This window comes from Falco naumanni, chromosome 4 (genome assembly GCF_017639655.2).
Source record: "Falco naumanni isolate bFalNau1 chromosome 4, bFalNau1.pat, whole genome shotgun sequence".
Taxonomy (NCBI): Eukaryota; Metazoa; Chordata; class Aves; order Falconiformes; family Falconidae; genus Falco; species Falco naumanni.
In genome coordinates, this window is record NC_054057.1 from 109,515,485 (window position 1) to 109,540,823 (window position 25,339).

At 41.8% G+C, this 25,339-nt stretch overlaps 1 protein-coding gene across 1 annotated transcript; it reads left to right on the forward strand.

The window, feature by feature from the left end:
- The first annotated feature begins 323 nt into the window (after positions 1–323).
- On the forward strand, positions 324–20,253 carry RAB43 (RAB43, member RAS oncogene family). Its single transcript, XM_040590039.1, has 3 exons — positions 324–596; positions 10,575–10,758; positions 11,656–20,253. The coding sequence occupies exons 1-3, from the start codon at positions 387–389 to the stop codon at positions 11,907–11,909; spliced, it is 648 nt and encodes a 215-aa protein (XP_040445973.1). The 5' UTR covers positions 324–386; the 3' UTR covers positions 11,910–20,253.
- The last annotated feature ends 5,086 nt before the right edge of the window (positions 20,254–25,339 follow it).

A 25,339-nucleotide genomic window follows, 5' to 3' on the forward strand; every position in this document is an offset into this window, starting at 1 on the left:
GGCCCGGCACCCCGCGCAAGTACGGGCGCTCCGCCCGGCAGGGGCTGGGGGCCCAGCGGTGCCGCGGCCGGCAGCTCGCCCCAGCGCACTCAGGCGATGGCTGCCCGGGCGGCCCCGGGGCGAGCCGGGAGCCCCGGGCCGGGCCGCGGGGGCAGGCGCGGTGCCGCAGGCTGCAGCCCAGCCTCCCACCGCCCCGGGCGCGGGCGGGCAGGGCCGGGGGAGCGGCCAGGGCCGGGAGGCGGCCGCGCCGGCCGGGGCGGAGCGGGCGGGCGGGGGCGGTCGGCGGGCGGGCCCAGCGCTAGGCCCGGCGCGGCGGGGGGCGGCGGGCGCTGCGTAGAGCCCGGCTCCCCTCGGCGGCGGGCGGAAGGCCGGAGGGCGGCAGCGCCATGCCCGGCCCGGCAGCGCCGGGGCCCGGCCCCGACCCGGAGGAGAGCTACGACTTCCTCTTCAAGCTGGTGCTCATCGGGGACGCCAGCGTGGGCAAGACCTGCCTGGTGCAGCGCTTCAAAACCGGGGCCTTCGCCGAGCGCCAGGGCAGCACCATCGGCGTGGACTTCACCATGAAGAGCCTGGAGATCCAGGGCAAGCGGGTGAAGGTGAGCGGGGCGGCGGGGGGCCGGCGGCTCCGGTTCCGGGGGTGGCGGCCAGGCGCGGCTCACTCCCAGGCCGCCCCCCGGCGCCGCCGAGCTCGGTAACGGCACGGCCGCCCTGAGATGCCGGCGGGGGGGCCCGGCCCGGCCGCCGGAGGCGGCGGCGGCGAGACGGCGGCCCGCGGCGAGCGGGGCCGCCCCTGCCCCTGTCGCCGTCTCGCTGCCGCCCCGCCGCGGGCCGCCGCCGTGCCCGGATCCGGGGGGCGGGGGGCCGGGCACAGCAGCCGCGAGCCGGGCCGGTCCCCTCTCGCACCGCGCACACCGGTACGGTCCCCGGTGCGACAGCCCCGCGCCTCGGGACGCGCCCTGCCCGCAGCACCCCGCGGCACCCCGCTTCCCGGCCAGGCTTCTGGCTTTCTGCCAGCCAGCAGGAGCCTCGGCTGCACTGCCGTGCCGCCAGGGAGGGATGCGGGTCTGGCCGGGAGGGAGAAGCTGGGGCAACTGCTGTTAGATCCGGCTTATTTACAAGTTCTCTTAAAGCGTTGTTCACAGGGTGTCTCACAAAGTGCAACTCTTAGAGCTCTTCCCAAACCAGAAGGCATCAACCCGACATTTGACTTCTGATTGTTTTGTGCTGGAGAAAATCGGCTAGTTGTTAGGGTGAGAAAGAGGATGGGATAGTCACCCCGTGGAATTATCCGTAGACTCTCAGTCACGCAGCTTCCCCACGGCAGAGCGGGCCTCTGCGCACAGCAGCGATCACACAGCAGGGAAAAATGCTTAAAGCACCTGCGGTTTGGGGGGCTACTGGGATAAATCCCTTCGCCAGCCCCCTCCAGAACACAGAGCTGTAACTCTCCCCCCGTGTGACCAAAAGGAACTTGATGCAGTCGCTGCCTGGGAAAGACCATGACGCTGGCAGTGGAATTCTGGCCTGTGTTTACCAAAACAGGTGTCAAAGTCCTCTGTTGTCTTTTTCTTATAAATTAACTTCGGTGAGCAGAGTATTAAACGGAGAAAGCTGCAGAAAATGGAAGAAATGAAGGCTCACGTTTTTTAGGAAAGGAGAGGGATCAGAAGTTCCACACCTAGCAAAGGTGTTTATTTTCTTGGTGTTATTTTGCCTTTTCCTATCATGTGTAGCTGGGGTTAGCAGTTGAAAAGGAAACTTGCATTTTCTGTTTGTGCTGTTGGTACCTCTTCCACGCTTTTGTCGGTGGGGGGTTTCTCCTTTAAGATTGAAACCTGGCTCCATTTAAATGCCAGGCACATAGAAAGTGACAAATGTGTCTGTTCCTGGTGCCAGGGGTCTCAGCCACCGACTTTGGGAGTAGGGGAGGGCTAGCCCAGGAAATAATCCACGCTTCCTAGGTGTGCTTTTACATCCTGTCAGTACTTACACCTGAATATTCCTGTACTAGTAGTAAGTCTGTAACAAAAACCTGTGGATTACTTCTAAGTATTTTACAAAAAACAAGTAAGAAAATGCAAGCTCTTGGGGCTTTCTTTTCTTTGGATTTTCTGTACTTCCACTTAGAAAAAAATTAGGGATGCCCAGACTGAAGAAAAGTGTTCTAAGCATTACTTCAGCCAAATTAATCCAACATTGTTGTTGAATTGCCTTACAGACATTTTTGTTAGCTGCTCAGTCAGGGACACAGCTAGAAAATGAAAACATTTGCTTTGAGGTTTTTTGTTTTGTTTGGTCTGTTAAGGTGTGGGGTTTATGTGAAGTTTAAATTCCGGTCAAGCTTTTCCAGCTGGATTGAGATTTCAAAGCAGTCCATCTGGGTCCTGATCTGGGTAGGTTTGTTCAGCATGCCACAGGAAATGGAGAATAAGAAGGCATTTTATTATACTCTTGTGAGCTCCCTTATAAAGTAGGCAAGTAGTTGTGTGTGTGTCTTGCACATTTGACAAATTTGGTTTTGGTGTTGGTTATAGTAATTTGAGGAAAAGCACTTTAGCTGTCTGAACAGATCATATCCTAGCCTGTTAGTAAACAAGCCTGTACATGTGCTCCGGGAGAGATGGACTGTGTTTCTCATTGTTTCTCAGTCACGTGAGAGACGCTTGTTTAAGAGTCTCAGATAAATTCTTGATTGGGCTGTATCAAACCAAGAGATATTCAGGACATGCTTAAAATACTATTTGTTGACCTTACAAAAAGAGCCTTAAAGCAGCATGCCAGGTGATTGTGCTGCTCCCGTTTCATTATGGGTTTATGCTACTCAAGACTATCCTCATAAGGAATGCAAAGGCTTGTTTCCTTTTTAGCAAGTGGTACAGGAATGAGAAACCCCCCATTTTTATAATTGTTTAGAATTTTTATAATTTATAATATTTTGATAATTTTTATAAGCTCATCTTTAGAAGCCCCTTCAGAACAACAGTGTGTACAACAAAAGTCCCAAGAGCTTTTGAACACTGCTTGTACCGCATCCCCTGTGGCCTAAGCTTAATTTTTGGTCAGGCTAATGGTAGTATTGCAACACAACTGAGTGAATATGAATTGGACACTTACTTTGAGATTGAAACAAACATTTTAAGGTTAATTGTATTAGTGTCCCTTTCTGTTTATAACTTCAAATGTTGTTATTACAGTTATATAATGTTTCTGAAACATTTGGAGCCCAGGGATTTTTAGTCTCATTTCCTTTTTTTTGCATTTTTGTTGGATAAGGGAAAAGAAGCATGTTGGGATACTAAAGGTTAAGGTTCTGCAAATAACTTTTATCTTTAACGCAAGGCTTTCCTCACATCTTAAAGCTGTATTCTTTCAAGTGTCTCAAATTATATTTCATATGCTGCTGCTTCATCAGCTACTGAAGCTGACTAAACTACATATGTAAAGAGATGTTAGTGCTTGAGAAAGGAGCTATTCATGGACAGTCCTGATAACTAAAGCTTTCTCTTCAGAAATAAAACAGTAAAGCGCCGGTATCATAAGCTTTCCCAGTATGTGCTAACCCTGATTTGCAGAGATTAACCATTTCCAGAGAGGAAGAACACGTAAGTTTGTCAGTGCCGTCCAGTCTTCTGATTCCCTTTTTGTTCTTTAAGATCTCCAGTTGCAATTTGAGGTATTGTCCGGTGGGATTACACGAGCCAGTTGCCTCTGAGACAGGCTGTTGTGAGCCATGGGCTCTTGGAGGCATTGAGCTAAGAGGCGAGCTGTGCGGCACGAGGCCAGGCAGGGATTTGGCAGATCTAGCACACTGGCTTCTAGTGGAACTTCAAAGTCCAAGTTACCTGTGATGACCACCTTGATTTTTTTGTTTTGCTTTGGTTTATCATAAAGGCAAATTCTTACCAGCATTTATCCAGAATTCTGTGCTGCCGCTCCTTCCCTCCATGCCCCCACCCCACCCCCCCCAGTTTAGGAAATGTCTGCAGTCTATCTTCATTTTTAAAAAAAAATGCTCTAGTATGTGCTGTTTTAACAGGTTGAAATTGTGGCATACTATTCTCTATAAAATACATCCTGCTTAGCTGGCTAAATCCTAGAGTACAGACTAGTTCCCAAAAGCTGTGGTTGTTGACTTAATGCATAGTGATTAAAGTCCTATTGATAAATTAATTACTTGTTCTTTGAGTGGTAGAAAGAATCTGGCAAACAGAACAAAAATGTTTTGTAACTGTTATGTCACTGTATAAAAAGATATTTATAAAACAGTGGAACTAAGATTTTACATAATGATAGGCAAGGACATTCCGAAGTCCATGAACAGTGGTTAGTAATAACAAAATCCTTTTTCTTTTGATGAATTTCCTCCTGTGAACTGATAAATTGGGTATCTTTAATGTCTACTTTACACTGTCATTTCATAGTGTTCTACATATACTGAACAGTTTTTTCCTTCATGCCATGGTTTTTCTCCCTCCCTTCATAACAAATACTTCTTTATATATTGTTGCACTTCTTAGTTTACAGCTTTTCCAGCCCATATGATATCAAGATTCTTGGCTTTTATTCAGGCTTCATGGCTGTAACTAAATCCCTTTCAGAATGGCCCAAAATGTAATGTGTTATTATCTGGGCCAATTGCAAGAAATATAAAATGATGACTTGTTAACTGTCTTGTCTCCTGACTGTTGTATTTAATAACATTGCTAAACAAATATAAATGAAGCTATTGGTTTTTACATGGAAACAATGTTCTTTGATATCCAGAGGGAAGTGTAGCTCTCTTCCGTCAACTACTTTGATACCCATAATGCCAGAGCAAACAGGAATGCTGCATTCCTGCAGGCAGGGACTCCTAATTCTCTGAAAACTTTGTAGGGAAACAATTGAACAAACCGAACAGCTACCCTAACTGTTCCATGTAGGAATATCACTTTAATTGGAATACATTGCCATACAGATGCTAGTTTGTTGCTCTTGGCAAAAACTGTATAGATTAAGTTGCAAGATTGTTTCACTAAATCTTTTTAGGAGGAAGTGTTGTGATTTGCCAGTGTACAGAAATGTGCATTAGTGTTTGCCATTGAGGTGACAGGATTTAGACACAGATGGTTAAGAATCGTTGAGCACGGTCTTTGCATCCACAATTTCACTATCAGGAAATGTTATGGATAATGCTATATTTTGAAGAATTCATAGTAGAAAAGTGGCATTGTCTTTGTAAAGGAAGGTATCAGATACAGGATGTACTTAGTTATTATTACTGCTGCTTCACAAGCAAAAGTAAACCCAAACTCCCCTGATAGTTTAGAAGAATCAGGAAAGTTCTTAATAAATTTTGCAGGAAGTAAGGGAGGGAGAAGTTATTTAATGCGTCTTGAGGCCATTTGTTCAGCATTCACCTTTGATCAACAGTATGTTTATCAATGCAAGAAGAATTCACATCAAACCATTTGATAATGTACATTTGCTATGCTCTGTGGTCAGCATGCCACTTGCCACTTTCAACTTTGTTTCTACAGCTGAAACTCTGCTTTCTTTAAACCTAATCAGGCATCCAGAATGATCTTCCAGAGACCCCCGCATAAATTTCACCACCTTCTGTTTCCTCCCTTACATCAAACTGAAACATCCCTTGTTTCAGTTTTTCTCTGGTGTCTCTCATCTTTCTGTTGTGTGCCATTGTGAGGAGCCTCACTCAGTCTTCTTGATAACCTCCCGGTAGGTACTGGGCAGCAGCTAACAAGTCATCTCAGACCCCTCTCCTGTGCTGAATAAGCCTGTTCTCTGCAGGCCCTTCTCCTAGGATATGCACTCCGGTTACCTGACCATCTTGATGGCCCTCCACTGAACTTGCTCCATTTCTTCCATGTCTGTCTTGTACAGGGGACCCAAAATTGGACACTGAATTTTAGCTAGAATCTAATAAGTGCTGAATAAAGGCGGGTTGTCTCCTCCCTTGATTACTGGCTTCACTCCTGTGCGCACAGCTCAGGATGCTGCCAGGACACACTGCTGGCTCCTGTTTAGCTTGCTGTCTGCAAGGACCCCCAGGGCCCTTTCAGCACAGCTGCTCCCCAACCAGTCAGACCCTAGCCTGCATCTTTGCAAGGGGTGAATGACATACACTGCCTGTATACTCCTTCCCAACAGGAAAAGATGAAAAAGCTAATATGAACGAAAAGACGTTCAAGACTTTGTCTAATGTACTTATGGAAAACTCCAATTCCACAGCGATCATGTAGAGTCATGAAAAATCTTACAGGAGTTACTAGATTTAGCGCTTTCCTATTCAATACCAGCCAGTGCTAACAGCTCTGCTATCCAAAAACTTCAAAGCTAAAAGCAAATCAAAATAATCAGCTTTTGTAAGTAAATGGGCATTCAGTAGTGAAACAATCGGCGCAAGAAGGATGTGGCTCCTTGTCTTTGTTCACTTAGGGTATTCTGTCATATTCCTTCTGAACAATGGGTCTTTATTCTCTGTTCTTCATCCTGTCCTTATCTGCTACTAGAGATGGTGCCCCCGAAGGGCTGCTACCAATCTATTTCATAGGTGTTTTCTCTAAGTATCCTCAGATTAATTTAACACGATTCTCCAGTAATCCCAACTTCTCTCTTTCTTTCTTACATAAAAATTGTTGCTAAAGTAATTACAAAATCAGGACTTGCTTAAAAAGGTTACTAAGAGACAGACATTGCTTCCATCACATTATTTACAATGCTGAAGCACTTAAATCGAGGAAATAAATATGAAATTTGTGTCATATACTGTATACGTGATACACTTATGCAATACAAAAGAGTATATGATTGTATCTCTTTTTTTGTTTTGTTTCATTTTTTGGTGACCTGTGGCTAGTACAGTTCATTTGGTATTTTGATTTTAATATCTAACTTAAATTGACGAGCTTTCAAATGAGAAATACTGATATTTTTTTTCCAAAGAATTTGCAGTTGTTATTTCCTGTCAAGAGTTACATATTTGTAAATACAGTATAATAGAAAGACTGTATGATTTTTTTACTATAAAATGGTGTTTAAACTTACAGTTGTGATTGGTATTTATATGTAGTTCTCATGTTTCCTTTTCAATGGAATTGTCTGAAATGTATCTGTACACCTAGTGGACAAAAATACTTAGGAAAAGAACTTGTATTTTTGTAATGACTCACTTTTAGTTGTATATCAGACTGGTTCATGCTATACAGAAATACTTTTCTGAAGAGTTTTCTGAAGATGCTGTCAAGCATATTAGCTATATTTTGCCTTTAGAAATACATCTTGTTTAAATTGGGTAATCTGGTTCATGATACTTGCATACTCTGTGTGTGTCTGTAGTGTGTGTTATTAATGATTTAAAATAAGCCAGTTATTAAAACTTCAAACAATGTGGCAGGACAGGTTTTCAAGGTCTCAGATTGTAAAGAGCGAGTTGTTATTAGGCCCCCCAAAAGCACCTTTGCACACTGAGCGTGCTGCCAGGCGGACTGATTCATACCAGCTGAAGCTGCCGTCTCTGCACGGGTCTGACAGGAGACTGTACAAGGGCTCCTGACCCAGCTTCAGGTGAGCTTGCTGGATCAGTTCACACCCACCTTCAGCACCAAGTTAAACTGAAGGGGCATACTCATGAGCGGTTCAGGACAAATTTGCCATTGCTCTAAACGATCGTCGCACCTTCCTCCCCGCGCAGTCTGCATGCTTTCAGTACCACGTGGCTGTGTAATTGGTATCCAACCTCCAAACAAAAGGAAAACCCCCATTTTTCAGTTACATCAGTGAATTAAGCTATATGGTAGAGCAGATTAGCAGGTGCTAGTTTCAATGCAGGGAGAGGGCAAGGATATGCAGCTGGGGTGGCAAGTAATTTGGTTGAAGCCAGTCATTAAACCATGCCTGTATTTCACTGACTTTCCCTGAAACAAAGAGTGGGCACTCACCTGGCTCCTCCTGCCAGCAAAACCAGTGGGAACAGTGACAAACAGTGTGTCACTTGGTACGTACGTTTGCAAATAAAATATCTGCTTAGGGGTCTAACACATACTGTAGTCTCAGCAATGAAAGCAAAACTACAACAAACTGAAGATCCTGTGGAAAGCTAAATGATTCTGAGTCCTTACACAAAAGAGCAGAGACAAGTAGGGGGACATGAACTTCGAATCCCTGAGGGAAAGAACTTACCTGGACGATGTGGGCTGGGAGAAGACTGCCGTTGGGGTTCCTGAGAAGGTCAGACCTGTGGTCTGTGCTGTTCCCAACAGGACACCGAGGGCTTCAGTCCTGTGAACACACAGACATAAATGCTGGAGTAAAACATGTGTGGGGGTGCTCTGAGATCTTGTGGTGACATTTTGAGGTTGCTTTATCACTACTGAAAGGCTGTGGAAATTGGGGAGGACCACAGAAAGGCCAATATTGTACTCATCTTCAAAAAGGACAAGAAATCCTGGGAAACTGCAGGCTGGTCAGACTCATTTTGGTGCCTGGGAAAATTAAGGAGCAATTCTTCTTGGAAGAATTAAGTTTTGACCCCACTTTAAGCGGGCATTTGGCTTTGTCACCTCCCAAAATCTGTCCTAACCTCGATGATTCTGTGATTCTGTGGAATGTACTTATACTGAGGTCTTCAAAATCCAGTATACAGCACAAGGCTGGAGACTAGCTTGCTCAGTCACTCTGCAGCTAAATCACTATTATTTATACCATGTGAAAGGTGTAAGCCAAAACAAATATTTTTAAAAATATTTAAGAAGTTTATAATTCTTCTGTATGCACAGAATCTCTCAGACCTCTCCCAAGAGTTGGGTAATCATCATTAGCCTTGTTTTGCACTTGACCTAATGGAATACTACGGTTTAAAACTACGTAACAGATACAAAGGTCTAGTGGGAGACTTGAGTACAGAGAACATCATATATAGATAAACCTGCCATGAACTTCCTCGTCTCTAGTAATGGCCTCCTGACTGCTCTAAATCATTATCAATTCCATTAATAATCAGTGCTTTATGGTGTTTCTAGTCCATTACAGTCCCTTCCCCTTCTGTGAGAAAACTCTTATGAGGACTGAGGAGCACTTTTTCATTGGATTGATTCCTTTTAAGCTGTACATATGTCATTTGGGATCTAAATGCTTGGCTAGCACAGGAAAGTGATCCAATCAGTACAGCCTTTTCCAAAGTGAAAGCTGCTGCTCAAACACGCAGCAGAGTCAGAAGACACAAACAAAATACTAACGTGCAAAAGAAATATATGGAAAAATTATGCCATATTACTTGGTATAAAATATCACTGGTGCATTGTGTTACATTATTGTCAGTTTTTTAAAATAAAGAAGCTCAGAGAGAGGGGAAATAATAAATAACAGGTCCACAACAGGGGAAGGTTAAAAAACCCAAAAGTATTTGCTTATGTCCTGTCTCAGTTAAGAGGAGATGCAGAATCTAAGGAACGGCACAAAAAGACAGGCAGTGGTCTCTCACTGATTGTTTGGGGATATAGAAATGAAAGTGAACAGAAGGACAAAAAATTATAAAACTTAAAAAAGGAAATTCTTCAGTTTCATTGCTACTATATATTGCAACCAAGAGCTTTGAAAGATTCAAAAAGGATTAGAGATTTATAAGGAGAATGAGAACATCCACAGTTACCTTAGATTAAAAGCTCCTGGAATATAAACTCTCATGTTCCAGGACGTTAGACAACCTATAAAACAACTGGATTTAGAAAGAAATTTTCCCTGTGAGCAGGATATTGTATTTGTCCACTCTTGACTTATTTGGCTTCTTTCTATGGAACATCTAGTACTGGGAACTCAAACCCTGATACTAATACTGATAGTTCGTGCGCTGCTGGATTTAGACAGAAGTATGTAAGCTAAGCATTTCTTCTTCCTACCCAGATGTAATGTCTGTGGTACCACCTAGCAAAGGACAGGTGACTAGACTGACTAGATCTTTCACTGACTTTAGTGAAACCTAGGATTGCTGGCATTTCTTTTAAACATTCTTTTACATTTTATGTATTCTATATACATTGTTCTAATTGTCTCGTATTTCCTCATAAAACAGCATCAGCGCTCTCAGATGACACTAGCACATCCCACTCCAGTTGTTACTGCCCCTGTAGCAGAACTGACAAAACCACATCAGTACCACAGACAATGTGTAGTGAAAACCCACCTGTAGATTCAGTGACACACCAGATGATGAACTGGAGCGGCTTGGCTATGGACTAACATCTTGTTTTGCTAACTCAGCTAGAGAAGGTGCTGACAGGGTAAGGCTGGACATACAAGCAATAATTTCATAATCTGCCACACGAGAATGCATCAGAGCTTGCCTGCAGGAACCCAGAGTGTCTCAACACAAATAGAAACTTCGAGCAGCCAAGTGAGAATAGGTTCTCCAGTGTTTATTATTATCCTTAAATCATGAACAAAGGACTAGAGAATTGTGCTGCCAGAATGCATCACACATAGGGAAGATTTATAACAAGGCTACTGAACCAAGTCCTACCTGTTGATTCAGGAAAGCTTGCTAGCCAGTGTCTCACTGTATGCTTTGTATTATTTAGTTGCAGATCTGGGACACGGCTGGCCAGGAGAGATTCCGAACTATCACACAGAGTTATTACCGCAGCGCCAATGGAGCAATCCTAGCCTATGATATCAGCAAGAGAGGCTCTTTCCTGTCCATTCCTCGCTGGATCGAGGATGTGAGAAAGTATGCCGGTTCCAACATAGTGCAATTACTGATTGGTGAGTTAAAATTACTAATACCGAGCGCTACAGGTTACTGTACAATGTAATTAGTTACAATATTTGTTTGAGGTGGTTAGGAGTTTTCTTTTTGGTTGATGATACGATGTACAATAGATCTGACTGGAAATTACCCTAGTATTTCTTTTAATTAGAAAGTGCTGTCTCAACAAAACATAAATGTTTTGCTTGGATTAACTTCTGTTAAGTAGTAGACAGCTTTGTATCAGAAACCAGCTTTGAATCTTTTGCATACAACTTAATGGAGAACTGGGTACCCAAAGTTTCCAGGTTCAGCTGGAGGCACAGCTGCTGTGGATCATAAGGTTTCCAGGGCCCAGAGAAGCTTCAGTATATCAAGACGATAACTGGAACACCTGCATACTTCTGCAGAGGGATTTCAGAAGGACTTCAGGGCAATCGGGGTTTGTCAGTTCTCTGCTAGAAGTTCTGCTTCCCAGCCCCAATGTTTCTGACTACGGTGTGGCTCTCAGGAGCTTATAGATCCACTAATACAACATCAGTACTCTTCTAGATTTCCCTAGGTATCAGCAGGCTGCTGTCATTTTCACGAAATGGTTTTAGCTTTCATTTTTAGCCCATTTTTCTTCTGTTAAGGTCTACAGCCACTACTATTTTGACTTTTTCTGTTCTCTGTATGAGTCATACAGAAATACAGGTTGGAAGGTGCTTAAGAGATTATCTAGTCCAACCTCCTGCTCAAAGCAAGGCTAACGTTGGGTTAGTCAGGGCCTTTTCAGTCAAATTTTGAAAATTTCCAAGAATGGAAATTCTGCAGATTTTCTGGGCAACCCAAGAACTTCCTGCTAAATACTTACTTTGACAACAGAGTCATTAAATAGTCATTATGAATGACTCTGTTGTTTCTTCTTTCAGGAAACAAGTCTGACCTAAGTGACCTTCGAGAGGTTCAGCTGGAAGAAGCTCAGAGTCTGGCTGAACACTATGATAATATCATCTGTGCCATAGAGACCTCTGCAAAAGACTCCAGCAATGTGGAGGAGGCTTTTGTGAAGATGGCTACGGAGCTCATGATGAGGCATGGAGGCCCTATGTTCAGTGAGAAGAATACTGACAGCATCAAGCTTGACAGCAAAGACGTTGTAGAAGGCTGGGGGTGTGGTTGCTGATATGAGCTAGGTGATATGATATCCCTAACTTTACTGGAATTTAGATGGTGCTTCACCCTAATGCTGAGTAGCATGGTAGCCATATTCTCCTCCTCCTGTGAAACCAGCAATTTTGTAGAAGTTAGACACAATCCTGTTTTCTTTGGTGTCTTATTTTTTAAAAAGGGACTCTTGAGAGGTAGTCCTAAAAGTCAAACCCTCTGAAAAACTTACTCAAAATTTGACCCCACCATTTTATTTTCTGTAACCTTCATACAAGTTACAAAAGTGGAGGAAACAACTTTGAACTGGTGATGTGGGGTAGGAAGACAGATAGTTGGGGAAGACTGATGCACACCCGAAGTTCTGAAGCATTTAGCATGGGACTGTTCACAAAGGAGGTCACTTCTGGAGTAGGCAATCTCGACAGTGTCTTTTTAAATCCTCAGCACTCCACCAATGACCAGAAAGTGACAGTGTCTTTGATAAAAGTATTTCAAGTGTAAGAATACCCAGCATTTTGATTACAGGACCAAATAGCAGTCACCTGTCCTAGGGCATATGGATTGCTAGTGAGCATTGGAACAGGCCCGGGTGGGGAAGCCTTCTCTCAGGTTTCGTTATGATTTTATTAAGTTATCACTTTAACAAAAAGCAAAATCAGCCTGAGCAGTATCACGTGACTTGCTATCAAGCAGAATTGGACCAGTGTAGTTATTTTAAATACAGCCTCGAGGAGATGGTAGATGCATTTCATTTTTATTGTTTGCACAGTGATAGCTCCCTTTTCCAAGTGGGTATCATTGAGTTTTTGCCCTCAGGTCTCTCAATTTCATTCCACAACTCAAGACCTGTGCCACTGGAAACAGGAACTGGAGAAACCTTGAACTGACTGGTAGCCATGTCATCTCCTGCCATGTGCCTAATGGTCATCTACAGGGTTAATTCTAGCCATACATTTGATGTGATGTTACCAGAGTGTTTACTGCTTGTTTAGAGTGTTTAAGTGGCATAAGTGAATTCGATTTTTATTTTGGTTTTTTTTAAAACCATCTGTTTAAATACAATCTGGGCATATAATGGGAAAGAAGACCTCAGAATAGCTGAAAACTGCATGCATTGCAACTTCTTGGTCATAAGAAACCAGCATCTTTTTTAATGATTCCCTCCCAACTTTGTACTCAACTGCTTCCCTCTCTCTATCACAAGTTACCAATTGCTTTTCATTTCTTGAGAACACTCAGCAGGAAATAATCTTTCACTGTTGATCAAAAGTCTACATCGTTAAGTAAAATAGACTTTGTGATTCAACTACATATAGTTGTCTTTCAGATTCAGCTCTGTATTGTATGTTGTAGATGCAGTAGAAGTACTGATGGCAGCAGTCCTCTCTGGATCTACACTCTCAAGCACCTTACAAAAACGGATTTGCGAAGGGAGCAGGAGCAGAATTATTTTTAACTCTGCAGTTAAAGCAAAAGTGTTCAGAGGTAACAAGTGATTTTTGCAATCCTGATACTTTGAAGAAGCTCATTTTCAGAAAGCATCCACCTAAAGTGAAGTCACTTGTCCCTTTTGAAAATCTTGATCAAAAAGGACATGGATTTGCTTGCTACTAGGGCTACACCAGTTATTAGCCATTCAACATATCCAGTATCGTGAAAAACAGGGAGATTTAAGAAAGGGCTAATGGATCCTAGTTTCAATACTATTCATCTTCCTACAGAATATATTAAACCATTCTCTGGTCTTTCTGTTTTTTTAAAACTATGAGGTAGATAATTGAGGAGTAACATACGCTTTGTAGCCTGTTTGCTTCTAATCTAAGGGGTAAGTTTTCAAGTTTTATAGTTGTAAGAGTGAAAGGGCCTTAATTTTTTCAGTTAGAGTAGTTTTCACAATTCTAATGTTTTATATGGAAGGGCAGGTTGAGCTGCAGTACTTGATAGTATTTTTGGATAGTTTTCCAGGACATTGCCAGCTCTCCTACATCCACAGGTAACAGGCAATAAGTGTCCAGCAGTAGCTGGACACTGAAAATGAGAGTTTTCCAAACACTAGATTTGTTAGTGATTAGCAAACCTTCTATTCCACTCTTAGGAGAAACTATGAAGACAGGCCAAGCTGAAACTCAGTCCTGATGACTGCTTTTTCTCCTGGTTAGGTGGTCCTTAAGATACAGAATACTAGTAAGCATCTGACTTTATGTCATGACATATTATAGTTTACATCTGCAGGTCACAGTCCTGCAGTTCTGCATGCTTGAACATGGACCCTCAGATAAGCTCAGCCTCCCACTATTTGCAGGATTAGTGCCAAATTAAGCCATGCTGATAAAACCTCACACACATTTAAGAACAGTATTGCTACTACTCAGATTCAAATCATTAGTTTACATAGTAACTCATCCTAAAACTAGAGCAAGATGCAAAATGAACATAAATCCTGCTTCCAATGCAGTCAGCGAATGATTGTGTTTTTAACAGTAGATGGAGAACTAAGGAATTATTGATCCATTTCCTTAGTTTTGAGGTTTGTTTAGTAAACAAGTAGAATTAGACCAAGCACTATTCTTTTCCTTAAAATTTGTATATCTCTTAAGCTAGTTTTGCAGGTTGAGACTCTGTCTGCAGGTTAGTCTGTTTCAGTCAGAAAACATGAAATACGGCATCAGTGATTTGTTCGCTGTGCTTTCAAATGAAGGCAGCAATTCAGGTTAGTTTTCATTTTGCTGTAGAAAACTAAGACTATGGCTTTAAGTCAGCTTTGTCTTCTAACTCTTGGCTCTTCTATGTTGTAACAAGTGTAATACAAGTTTGCATGCCCTACCTAACTGAAAAAAGGGAACAAAGAAATAGACTGAAGACCTGGTTTATTTTTTCAGGTTGGTAGCAGATACCAATGACAGTGCTTGGGCTGTCAGTAGTAAAAGGCTATTTCAATTACCAAACCCTTTCTTTGCCTAGTAGTAATAGCACAATACTCACTAGGCTGATAGCTTCTTGACCAGAAACAAATTAACTTAGAGCTTTTTGGTCCCCTTCTGAAGACTTCTAATAATTCACATGCATAGCTATGTAATTTAAGTTTTAGGAAGATAGTCCTGTTACTTTAATTCCATTAATCCTTTTGAAACCAAAAGGACACCTGGGTGAAGAGAGTGAGTAGCAATAAACCTGAGACTTACGGGTAAAAACCTCGGTTTCAAATCTAAGGTTACAAATGTGCTCTGATGTACATCGAGTGAATAATTCAGTAGTGCGTGATCAGAGTTCACAGCATAAACATTTGCCAAGAAACCTGTTTACTGGCAATTGAACATTAACAAGACTATGGTGCAGTAATTGCTTTTAAGCAGATCTCCTTGGCTGACCATGTATTTGCATTAGTATTTATCATTTATTTTTGGCAGTACCCAAAGTGTGCAAAATATTACAAAAACACAGAAGGGGACATTGATCCCTGCCTTGTCACAGTTAGAAGTGGAATGCAGAGCAAATACTGAAATGAAATCATCAGCAGAATGTGGTTCCCAGGAGCATGGGCACTGTTATCCTTTGTATTGATTTTGTTTTAAGCTAATTTTATCTCCAGTTACTTACCCAGTCCATCATCACGGATGGAACTTGTACAAATATTTATAATTATATAAATATAATACCAAATAAATGTTAGCCCAGAAAGCTGCTAACATTTGCTCTGCAAAAAAAATTTTAAAAATGAAAATACTTAAGAACAGCGGAAAAGTCCTAATGATTTTATCATTCTCACTGTACTGGTAAGCAGGTCACTTTTGGAGGAAGGGGAAACTATAAAACTAAATGAAGCCCAGCTAATACTGTATAGATTTCTGAGAACTTCACAAAAGGTGGAGCTCTTGCTCCATTTTTTTATTTGCCTTTAAAGATCATATTTATTTGAAGAATAAAACTGATCATCACGTGCAATATACATGCATTACTGCAGTAGTACATGACAGTATGTATGCACTCCACAGTAGCACCCTTAAATAACACTAAAGCCTTGATTTGCCTCAGGATATGCTGTCCCACTAAGATTTACACCTCTGTTACTTAATCTCATAGTCCCAGCCACTGACCATTTGAATGTCTTTTGCCATCTCATGCCAATCATGAGGGAACTGGGAGGTAATAACATTATTAGTTTCTCTTTATAGGATTGTTTTAATCCATGTTATGATGGCAGTCTCTTCAAATTAAAATTAATTTTAATTTAATTTCATTAATAAAACTTGTTTATCTTTACCTGTCCTGCTTCCAAAACCTTTATATATTAACAGACCACTGAAATTTACCCTGTTGCATTATTTTGGGTAAACAGTGTGCTGGAAGAAAATGAGGTGAGAACAATACACACTTTGTGAAACTTAAAAACAAATTACTCTCCTTTTGGCGTCTTCCAGCCTTGGAGAGTGCTCAGTTTAACCCCTGTCAGTCATTCTCTGTGGAAACTTCACAGAAACAAACCAGGTAACGGGCAGAGAATAAACAGGGAAAATCCAAGGAAACCGGAGCGAGGATGTACTCTTGTGAAGAGATAGTTCTCGCACGACTCGCTTTGCCCTGGTAGCTGATGATGACCACGTAGCTTGTATTCCCACCCTGGTGGTACAAGAAGTGAGGCAATTAAAGAGCAACAGATGCAAGGACATGTGTAGTTCTTGGTGGAATTGACAGAAAATTAATCTCAAAGTTCAGGCTAATCACACTAACCACTTAATTATCCTTTCTCAAATGATACTAGGTTGTTTCATCAACTAAAGGGCATTCTAGATTTACAGATTTGAAAGTAAAACATGCTATATTGTTAATGTAGATTAATAGTTACATTTTATTTGTTGTACAAAGTATAGTGACTTCAGTCACAGAGCACGTGGTATATTGTTAATGTAGATTAATAGTTAGATTTTATTACAGTTGTACGAAGTGTAGTGACTTCAGAGTCACAAAAGCAGAGTCCTTTATAACTGGGCTGTTCTTAGATTTGACAATTCTTTTCCATGCTGTAAGAATAGATTCATAGATTTAAGATATACTGTCTCAGTTTTATTTTTTTAATATCTTTTGGTGCTGATCGTTCCACTGAGATTTCAGTTAACGAACCAGCCTCCTAGGTATCTTAATTTTTACTGGCCAGGTAATCTTAAATTTCTTCTAACTCTATTGAATTGGGTTATAGAGCTATTTGAAGCAGCAAAATAATCTCAGATGGAAGCATTTAATTGCAATCCCCACTGTCTACTTAAAAAAAACCAACAAAACAACAACAAAAAAACCCCACAGAAGTATTCCACAACTAGATATTCTGATATGTGGCACAAGTTTAGCCCTCTGCATCTTTTTTATCATTTCATTTTATTTTACTTGGAAAAGAGCAGAGTTACAAAATGAAAACCAACCAACCCAAATGTATGTTTGCTGTCCATGGAATTGTTGCCAGAGGTTAGATAAAAATAGCCAGTATACTCTCCTATCTTGATCTTAGATAGCATTTTTTTAATATGACTGCGAAATGTTAAAATGCACTTTAAAAATAATTCTTTGAAGCACAGAAGGGTTGCATTTTTTTTTCACTATCTTTTTTCACAAGGGTTCCTATTACTTTAATACTGATAAAGTTACCTTTGACATAAGTAACTTCAGGCATCACTGAAGACTGTGTCAACAATTGTCTGGTTGTTCCATATGAGTCAGTGGCCAGTGGAAAGCAAGGGAACAGAATAATTTCACTAGAATGAGAAAAGTGAAGCCTGACTAACGATCAGGGAAGATTTTCTAGTCTGATTGAATGTGTTAGGTTTAATTAATGCTTACTCAGTTCAAAGAAAATACTTTCCTTCCCAAAGGTAAAATAACAGACTACACAAATAGTTTGGGGTTTTCCTGTTCGCTTTTTGTACAACAAAAATGTGGCTGCTGTCTATACTGAAGAAGAATGGACTGCTAAACTAGTTAAGTGTTGAGGTAACAGCATAGTTTAACATTTGGAGAGCTGTTAAATTGGCTTAAAGCTGTATTTAGAACCTATTCCTTCCACTAAAAGGTGAAAAGTATGTCTCTCCCTGAGGACACTATTTGAAAACTAGAAGATTCAAGATTGTACCTTGATAAAAATTTATTGAGGCTCTCTTTATCATTAAAAACGTCACTTTCCATGTTCCTTCTGCAAGATATTTTTAGACTTCAGTTATTTCCAATTTGATTATCCAGCTGAACTGCTGACACTGATTTCTACTTTCTTTCAACCTCAAATTTAACAGAAAACTGAGGATGAATCTTCCTATCACAAAGTGCTGAAGGGCAACCAGACAGATTCTAACCAATAGGTTTTTGCACATGTATCGCCATCACTCTCCTGCTCCTGTGACAGTTAATATCTGTAATGCGTGTATGTAACACACCGTACTCTGAAATTAGCCAAGTCCAGCTTTGCGACCATTCATCCGGGCAGGCAGTGTAGGTCAGGGAAGGTATTAGGCAGGTACAGCAGCTTTGCAAAGCTGCTTCTGTTTAAGCCACTTCTGTCTAGGGCTTACCTAGCCCATTCAGAATTTGTTATTACAGCTAAATTACTACATGTGAACTATTTGCTTTTCCTTTAGTCATAAACATTTTAAAAATTCTACATTTAGATATTTTAATTGTAAAGCCTCAACTAGGACACTAAGGACAGTAGTCGCCCAATTTAAGCTTTCGTAAGAACATACACCTTATCATTGACCGCTCTGTAGTTTAAACCATAATTCCCCCATGGAACTAAAATACATCTTGAAGTACACACTATACAGATGTAATAGCTAGCTAAAAGAATCCAATTTTATGTAAATTTTAGCTTAAGAGAAAGTACCTTACATATGACCAAAATTATGGCAAGCTAGCAGTTGTGATTTCTAATTGTTCAATCAATTCTTTTTAAGACAACTGACCAACACAATCGGTAAACTTCCAAAAGTCAGTCTCTTCACTAACCACTAAGTAACAGCCTGTTACACTGCACTGTGCTGCAGAACATGTGATGATCAACACTCATTATTTCTGCAATAAATTTGATGAGCAATATAAACTTACATGAACATGTGAGGGAGTGATTTGGGGTTTCTAAACTATTGTATGTGAAAACAAGGGTGTGAAGGATTGTCCTTTGAACACGGCATGCAAACTTGTCTTGACAATTTGAAGGTACTTTTAAAAAGTGAGTTAAGAGCTGAATTTTCAGACATTAAAGCTGCTGACAGATGCCTACCAATGTCTTCAAAAGTATCTAGTTATCATTGCAAAAAAACACAAAACTGGTATGGAACTGGTTTTGCACTAAAGGGAAGTAGTTATCAGGAAAAAAAAAATACATTAATGTGAAAGGTAGAGCATCCTTATTATTCTGCATTTTTCCTGTTCGTTCCCTAGTCCAATGCTGTGCGTAAGCAAGCATTTTTCCCTTTATAAATGGTATTAAAATAGATTATTCTAAGTGTGAAAAGTAGTTTGATACTTGACAAAATAAAATGCTATATACATTTTCTTAAGAGAGTGATAATATTGATGAGAATAACTTCGCTAACACAGTTTGGTGTGGTAATATAAGGGATTCACCAAACAGAGCTGAGTTGGAATGGTACATACACGTACCATTTCAAAACCGGAGGAAGCCAACGGATGAGATCAGACACTGTCCTGCTTGCCAGGCATAAAGTAGGTACAGACACATACTGAGCAGAAGTTGAATTTAGTTATTTGTAACAGTTTTTAAAGATTTCTATTTTATAAGTCAGTAAGGAGAAACGCTAAGATTTTTGATAGTCAGATACGCTCAGTGCTGTCAACCAGCTTTTCCCTCCTTCGTGCCTCACTGGTATCTGGCAGACAGAAACCCCACAACTCCAGAGACTAGATAGCATTGGAGTGAGTCTGGCTCACACACCTGTTGGGGAGAAAATAAAAATCTCTAATTCATATTGAATTCATTCACTGCATTCCAAAATTATTTCAGGGGTTTGGATGATAACAGTGTTAAAATTATTCTGCATTTTCTAGGACAAATCTGTTGCTGTTTCTCAAGGTTTCTTCGAGAGATGCAGGCTGTACATTTCTAATCATCCGTAATGACTTTGCTTTTAAACTTTCTTATCACAGTACTGGCTAGATCATTTGGAATATGAGACAAGGGAGCAAGCTTGCATACTACAGTAATTTTTTATACTTTACCTTCATCTATTTATGGATTTATCATGAAAAATATTTTTAAACATATGAAACCTGCTTTTTGTTGTGAATTTTAGCAAGGTAGTGGATACATTGTACTGTGTATCATTAAAAAGGTTCAATTAAAGTAAACATTTGGCAATTAATATCTTTTGTTGTTATTTTATGCATGTGCCTTGCTGTGGTTTATTATCAGAGACAAAATCAAGTTTTAAGAAATAATGTATCCTATTCTACAGTGCTGTATGGTGTTCTACTTTCACTCGAGATACAATCTAATGTACTCTTAATTAAACAAACAGTGCTTAACTCTCTTCCTCTTATCTTGCAGCTGCCCGTCACTTACATAAATGCACGTACATTAAATTGTTTCAGATTAGTAAGCTCTCCAACATAACTGGCTGGAGGATTAAGAATGAAAACCAAAGTCCTCAGTGTTGGAGAAATGCAAATAACTTTTTTCAGTGCTTATAATTAAGTGTAAACGATGTAGTTACAACTGTACCTTCACAAGGGAACATTCAGATCATGGATTTTATTTAATTGCTGTAAATTAAAACAAAGTAATGCCCCTTTCTTTTTGCTCGGCTCTTTAATTTTCACGTCAGTAGATGACCATTTTTATGTGGAGGAGCATTCAAATATTGAATTACTTGGTTGTGTTCAGTCTACAACTTCAGTAGTAGCCTTGGGTTCCAAAACAGCAATCAATAGTTTTCAATGAAATGGCTGTGCTCTAAAGACGGTTCCTTACACTGCTGGGTATAGCTGAACTCATTAGTTAATTCTCTTAGAGTGACACATTCTTTACCACTGAAACATTCTGGATGTAACTACGCATGTCACTGGTGTGCACAGTGCTGCAGAGAATCGGTGTGAGAGATAACACAAGTGTCATGCTCAACGTATACCATCTGTTGGTAAGTATTGACTTTTTTTTTGTATACTTCACGTGTTCTGCACATCTGTAGTATAGTTTCTAAATCTGTGTGGGGAAAAAACCAACTTATGCAAAAAATACAAAGGGAAAAGCAAGTTGTGAATTCCAAGGGTGTGATATGAGACAAAGTGTAACAGTTTATACAAAGCTGGGTTTCATTTCCGTAAGTAATACCATTATTAGATTATATTTCTAGAATATAATATGTAGAACAGTTCTCTCTAAACCCTGTAAAACGCACGGTCTTCACAAGCAAGCCTGTGCTTTCACAGCCTACACCAATGATGAGCTAGTCATATGTCACCTTGTATGAACCTTGGAACCTGCCTCTCCTGCTGCTCTAAGCTCTCGCAATATTTCCAGAGCAGAAAGGACACACACCTGTGTCAATAGAACTTAACTAGTTTCATAGCTGCTTCCCAGGTCATCTTCCAAAGCACTGTATGACAGGCAGACTACACAACCCTGACTGATAAGGGAGCAAGATGGGTGGCCACCGATGGGTGGCTAGAACCTCCCCAGGATACCCTGGTGCACCCTTGAAAATGCGAACAGGCTGAACCAGTCATGAAAGGTTATGTGGAGGGGAAAAAAACACGCACTGAAAAAAACCCAAAAGCCTGCCCTGATCTCTGCTGCCTGATCATTTGTAAGTGTGTGTGGCAAATTAAAGTATGTGTCATTAACAGGTGTCTTTCAGTAACTTCAATTTATTGTGGGAAACAACTGTGACAACTGTTTAGTTGGCTTATTTTAAGTGCCTATCACAAACACTTTAAAGGGACTTAATTGCATTTCTAGGAACTCTTCCTTGAATCCTCAAGGAATGTGGAATAGTTTGAATACAGAGGAGATCTACACACATCACAACCAATTGTATCTTCTTGTTAATGAGGTGAACTGGCCTTCTTTATGTAGTTTGCACCTGCAAAACAATACACTTTTGTTTATAGTCTAAGTTCACTGAATGTTTTTTCTTTCCATCTATGGTCAGGCACTGAGCTGTTAAACTAGCAGAAAGCGTATTCACAGATACACTCCCATACCACAAAACACAAGTCCCAAGTCCTATTGAAAATCTGTTTCTTACTCTGAGAAATACTCTTACTTACACAACAGGTACTGCTTCTGCAAGAGGTCAGTAGATAAATCTGCACTAAACCTTGCTGGATGTTAAAACTGTAAGATGTGTTTAGCATGATCTTGGATTCTGATCCTGGCATACAAGGCCAACAAAGTGCAAGGAGGAGAACTTTTAATTAAGACCAGCTGAGTCTCAGGTCATCTTAATGAGACAAAGTAAACCCACCTTTACCTTACACAAAGTAAGCCCATCTGTGCTATTTTGAGTATGTACTGCTTTATTTTATTCACAGTAGTGACCACAGAAACACCCTTTTCTGAAACTTTCAAGGTGCTGGCTCTTTCAGTCAACGCTGAAAACAGGATGTGTTCCACCACCCAAGTATGCATCCGTGTATTGACAAAACATTTTAATACAGACTGTGAAAGGTATGCAGTGATACCATACACCATAAAGACTGTCAGTACCTACTTCTCTTCAAGTTACAGAACATACGAGCACACCACTGAGTGTTAAAGAAACTCCTGTAATCCTGGCTTCTTGCCTATGACACCGAAGGAAAGAAATTTCTACCTCTTTCAGCAACTACTTTCTGTGTGTAGTGTTATTCAGGTCACCGTTTCTATCTTCCTTTAATCCCTGGTGAGACTAGGTGGGGGGACAAAGTAGCTACACTGCACTTGCTGTAGCAGCACAGCATTCCTGCTTTTAACCAGGACACAGGAGGCAGGGTACATGGAAAGCTAAGTCAGCCAGAGGCCTGGGCTAGTTTACATACCTTCAGCTGCCTGTGCAATTAGTGTCATTTAAAGCAATATATACCTATACATTAATTTCAAATGTATTTGCGCTTCATACAAAACTGTATTCAGTCATTACAAAGGTGGATGCCTTGGTGCTACTACGTGCAGATACTGTGCTCGGAGCTGCAGTCTGAACCATTAATTGACTCAATCGAGATTCAATCCTAGCTGTCAGGAACAAAACCAACTTCCATTGGAAAAGTCAAAGTTTAGCACAATGTTTCTGTGAATCATTTTGTCAGTATTCCTCCTTTCCATCCATCACCTAGAAACACTTTTTGAACAAGAAAAGGCTGACAAAGAGCTAACACTGATGTACTGAAAATCCAGAGCCGAGAAAGCACAGCCACGGTACGACACCCTTCCCTCTGAGCCCATCCACACTGACGGAACAAAACCCAAATCTCCAGGGCCCTTCCACTGTCCATCCTTCCCATATTTTATTAGAAGCAACCTTCACGTGTCACTCCCATGCCACAGTGGCTAATTTGCTGGCTGAAGAAAGCCCAAACAATTGCCAGTTTTATAAAGCATACAAACCCTCAACATAAAACACAGCTCTTACTGAAATCGCATACTTGTGTTCATTTGAAAGTATCTACAGCAAAACCAGGGCACAACCGCATCTTTCCATCCACCCTGGGGTCCCTCTTGGACTGCTGGGCCACAGCCTCCCAGCTGCTGAGGGAAAAACACCCAGTGCTTTGCACTTGTTTGTAACCAGGAAAGGGTGCAAATGAGAGTGACCAAAAACCATGAATGAACACTCGCACCTGCTATTTTTTAAACATTTTGGCTTTTTGAGGGTCTGCCAAGCCCGTATTACCACTTACCAAGCTGGAGTTGATAGAGTTGGAGAACTTGGAGCCTTGGAGAACTGTGTAGGGGCAATGGTTTTGCATTTTACTACTTCTATCCCATGTAAAAAGAAAAAGGTATAAAAAAGAAGAAAAAAAAAGGGGGATACAGAAGAGGAGAGGGTCGCAGTTCTGCACTTCGCTTGCTGCCTGCGCTGCAGCCACCACTGCAGTGTGCAGCCGGGCTGAGGTAACGCCAAGATGGTGGAGAGTGCCCCCAGCCTCAGCCCCACCCCGAGAACCCCACGACAAAACCCTCACCTCCATCGGGGAGCCCCCTAACCCCTGGGTGCCCTCGCACAGCCGGAGGAGCCCCCTAAGCCCTGGGTGCCCTCGCACAGCCGGAGGAGCCCCCTAAGCCCTGGCTGCCCTCGCACAGCCGGAGGAGCCCCCTAAGCCCTGGCTGCCCTCGCACAGCCGGAGGAGCCCCCTAAGCCCTGGCTGCCCTCGCACAGCCGGAGGAGCCCCCTAACCCCTGGCTGCCCTCGCACAGCCGGAGGAGCCCCCTAAGCCCTGGCTGCCCTCGCACAGCCGGCTCCTGCGGGGCCCACGCTCCCCGTGGCAGGCGAGGCAGCGCCGGCCTCCTGCCCGCAGCGCCCCGGGCCACCCAGCCGCAGGGCTGCGGGCGCCTCGCAGGGAGAGACAAGGTCCCACCTGGGCTTTGCTCTGCTGAGCTGCGTACCTGCCTGGCATTGAAGAACAGTTTATTTATCTGAAAACCAAAGGTAAATTACCTTTCACGGGTAATTCATGTTCATGGGAGGTGGGCTGGACAACTACACTTTTGCAGCTTTTTGGGAGGCAAGCCACAGATGCCTTCTCAGAAAACCAGACACTAATTTGGAGATCGATTCGAGCTGTCTTCTGCTTTGTTTCGCTGTCTTCTGCCCAAAGAACAGGTTAATTTCACCGAAATGACAAATAATCCCCTCAAAAACTACAGACAGTGGTGGGGAAGCAAACACGGGCCGTGTGTGAAAGCAGGCATCATTGCATCCCCAAAGCCCAGCCCAAGCCCCACAAAAGTTCTTCTGTATTCTCTCAGAATTTAATAGATCCTGGACTTAAATATCTCACCTCTGCCAAAGTACATGGTCCTGGTTTAGTTGGATCAAGGTGTCTTTTCATGGGAAGCTCCTGATCACCTCCACTTGCTCTGCAGAGCAGCCACCAAGCATGCTGGCCGGACTCCCGCGGGACGAAGCCCAACGCACCCCAGCAGAGGTCTGTATCATATAGCGGCTTGGGAACATCTCTCAAGCTTAGTAAAAACATTCATGTTAGAGGATCTTTTTCAGTTTCTTACTGATTGTCTTCCAATCCTACTGCATCACAAAGGCTACGCTTCATCTCCTACCACTACTGAAATAGTTTTAATTTTTCTACAGATGATTTGATTACACTGTATTGCAGCATGTCATCACATCTGGGTTGCTGAAAACATCAGACACAGCAACATAGAGAGGGTTATCCCACAAAAAAATTATTGAGCAGTTTATGGAAAGTAGTAAACTACTGCAAAACACTGCAACAGATTATTGTGAATTA

Excerpts from the sequence above, each read along its gene's own strand:
- RAB43 (XM_040590039.1), top strand. The coding sequence starts at position 387 with ATGCCCGGCCCGGCAGCGCCGGGGCCCGGCCCCGACCCGGAGGAGAGC. Across the intron at positions 597-10,574 it reads TCCAGGGCAAGCGGGTGAAG|TTGCAGATCTGGGACACGGC; the intron begins GTGAGCGGGGCG and ends TGTATTATTTAG. Across the intron at positions 10,759-11,655 it reads CATAGTGCAATTACTGATTG|GAAACAAGTCTGACCTAAGT; the intron begins GTGAGTTAAAAT and ends TTCTTCTTTCAG.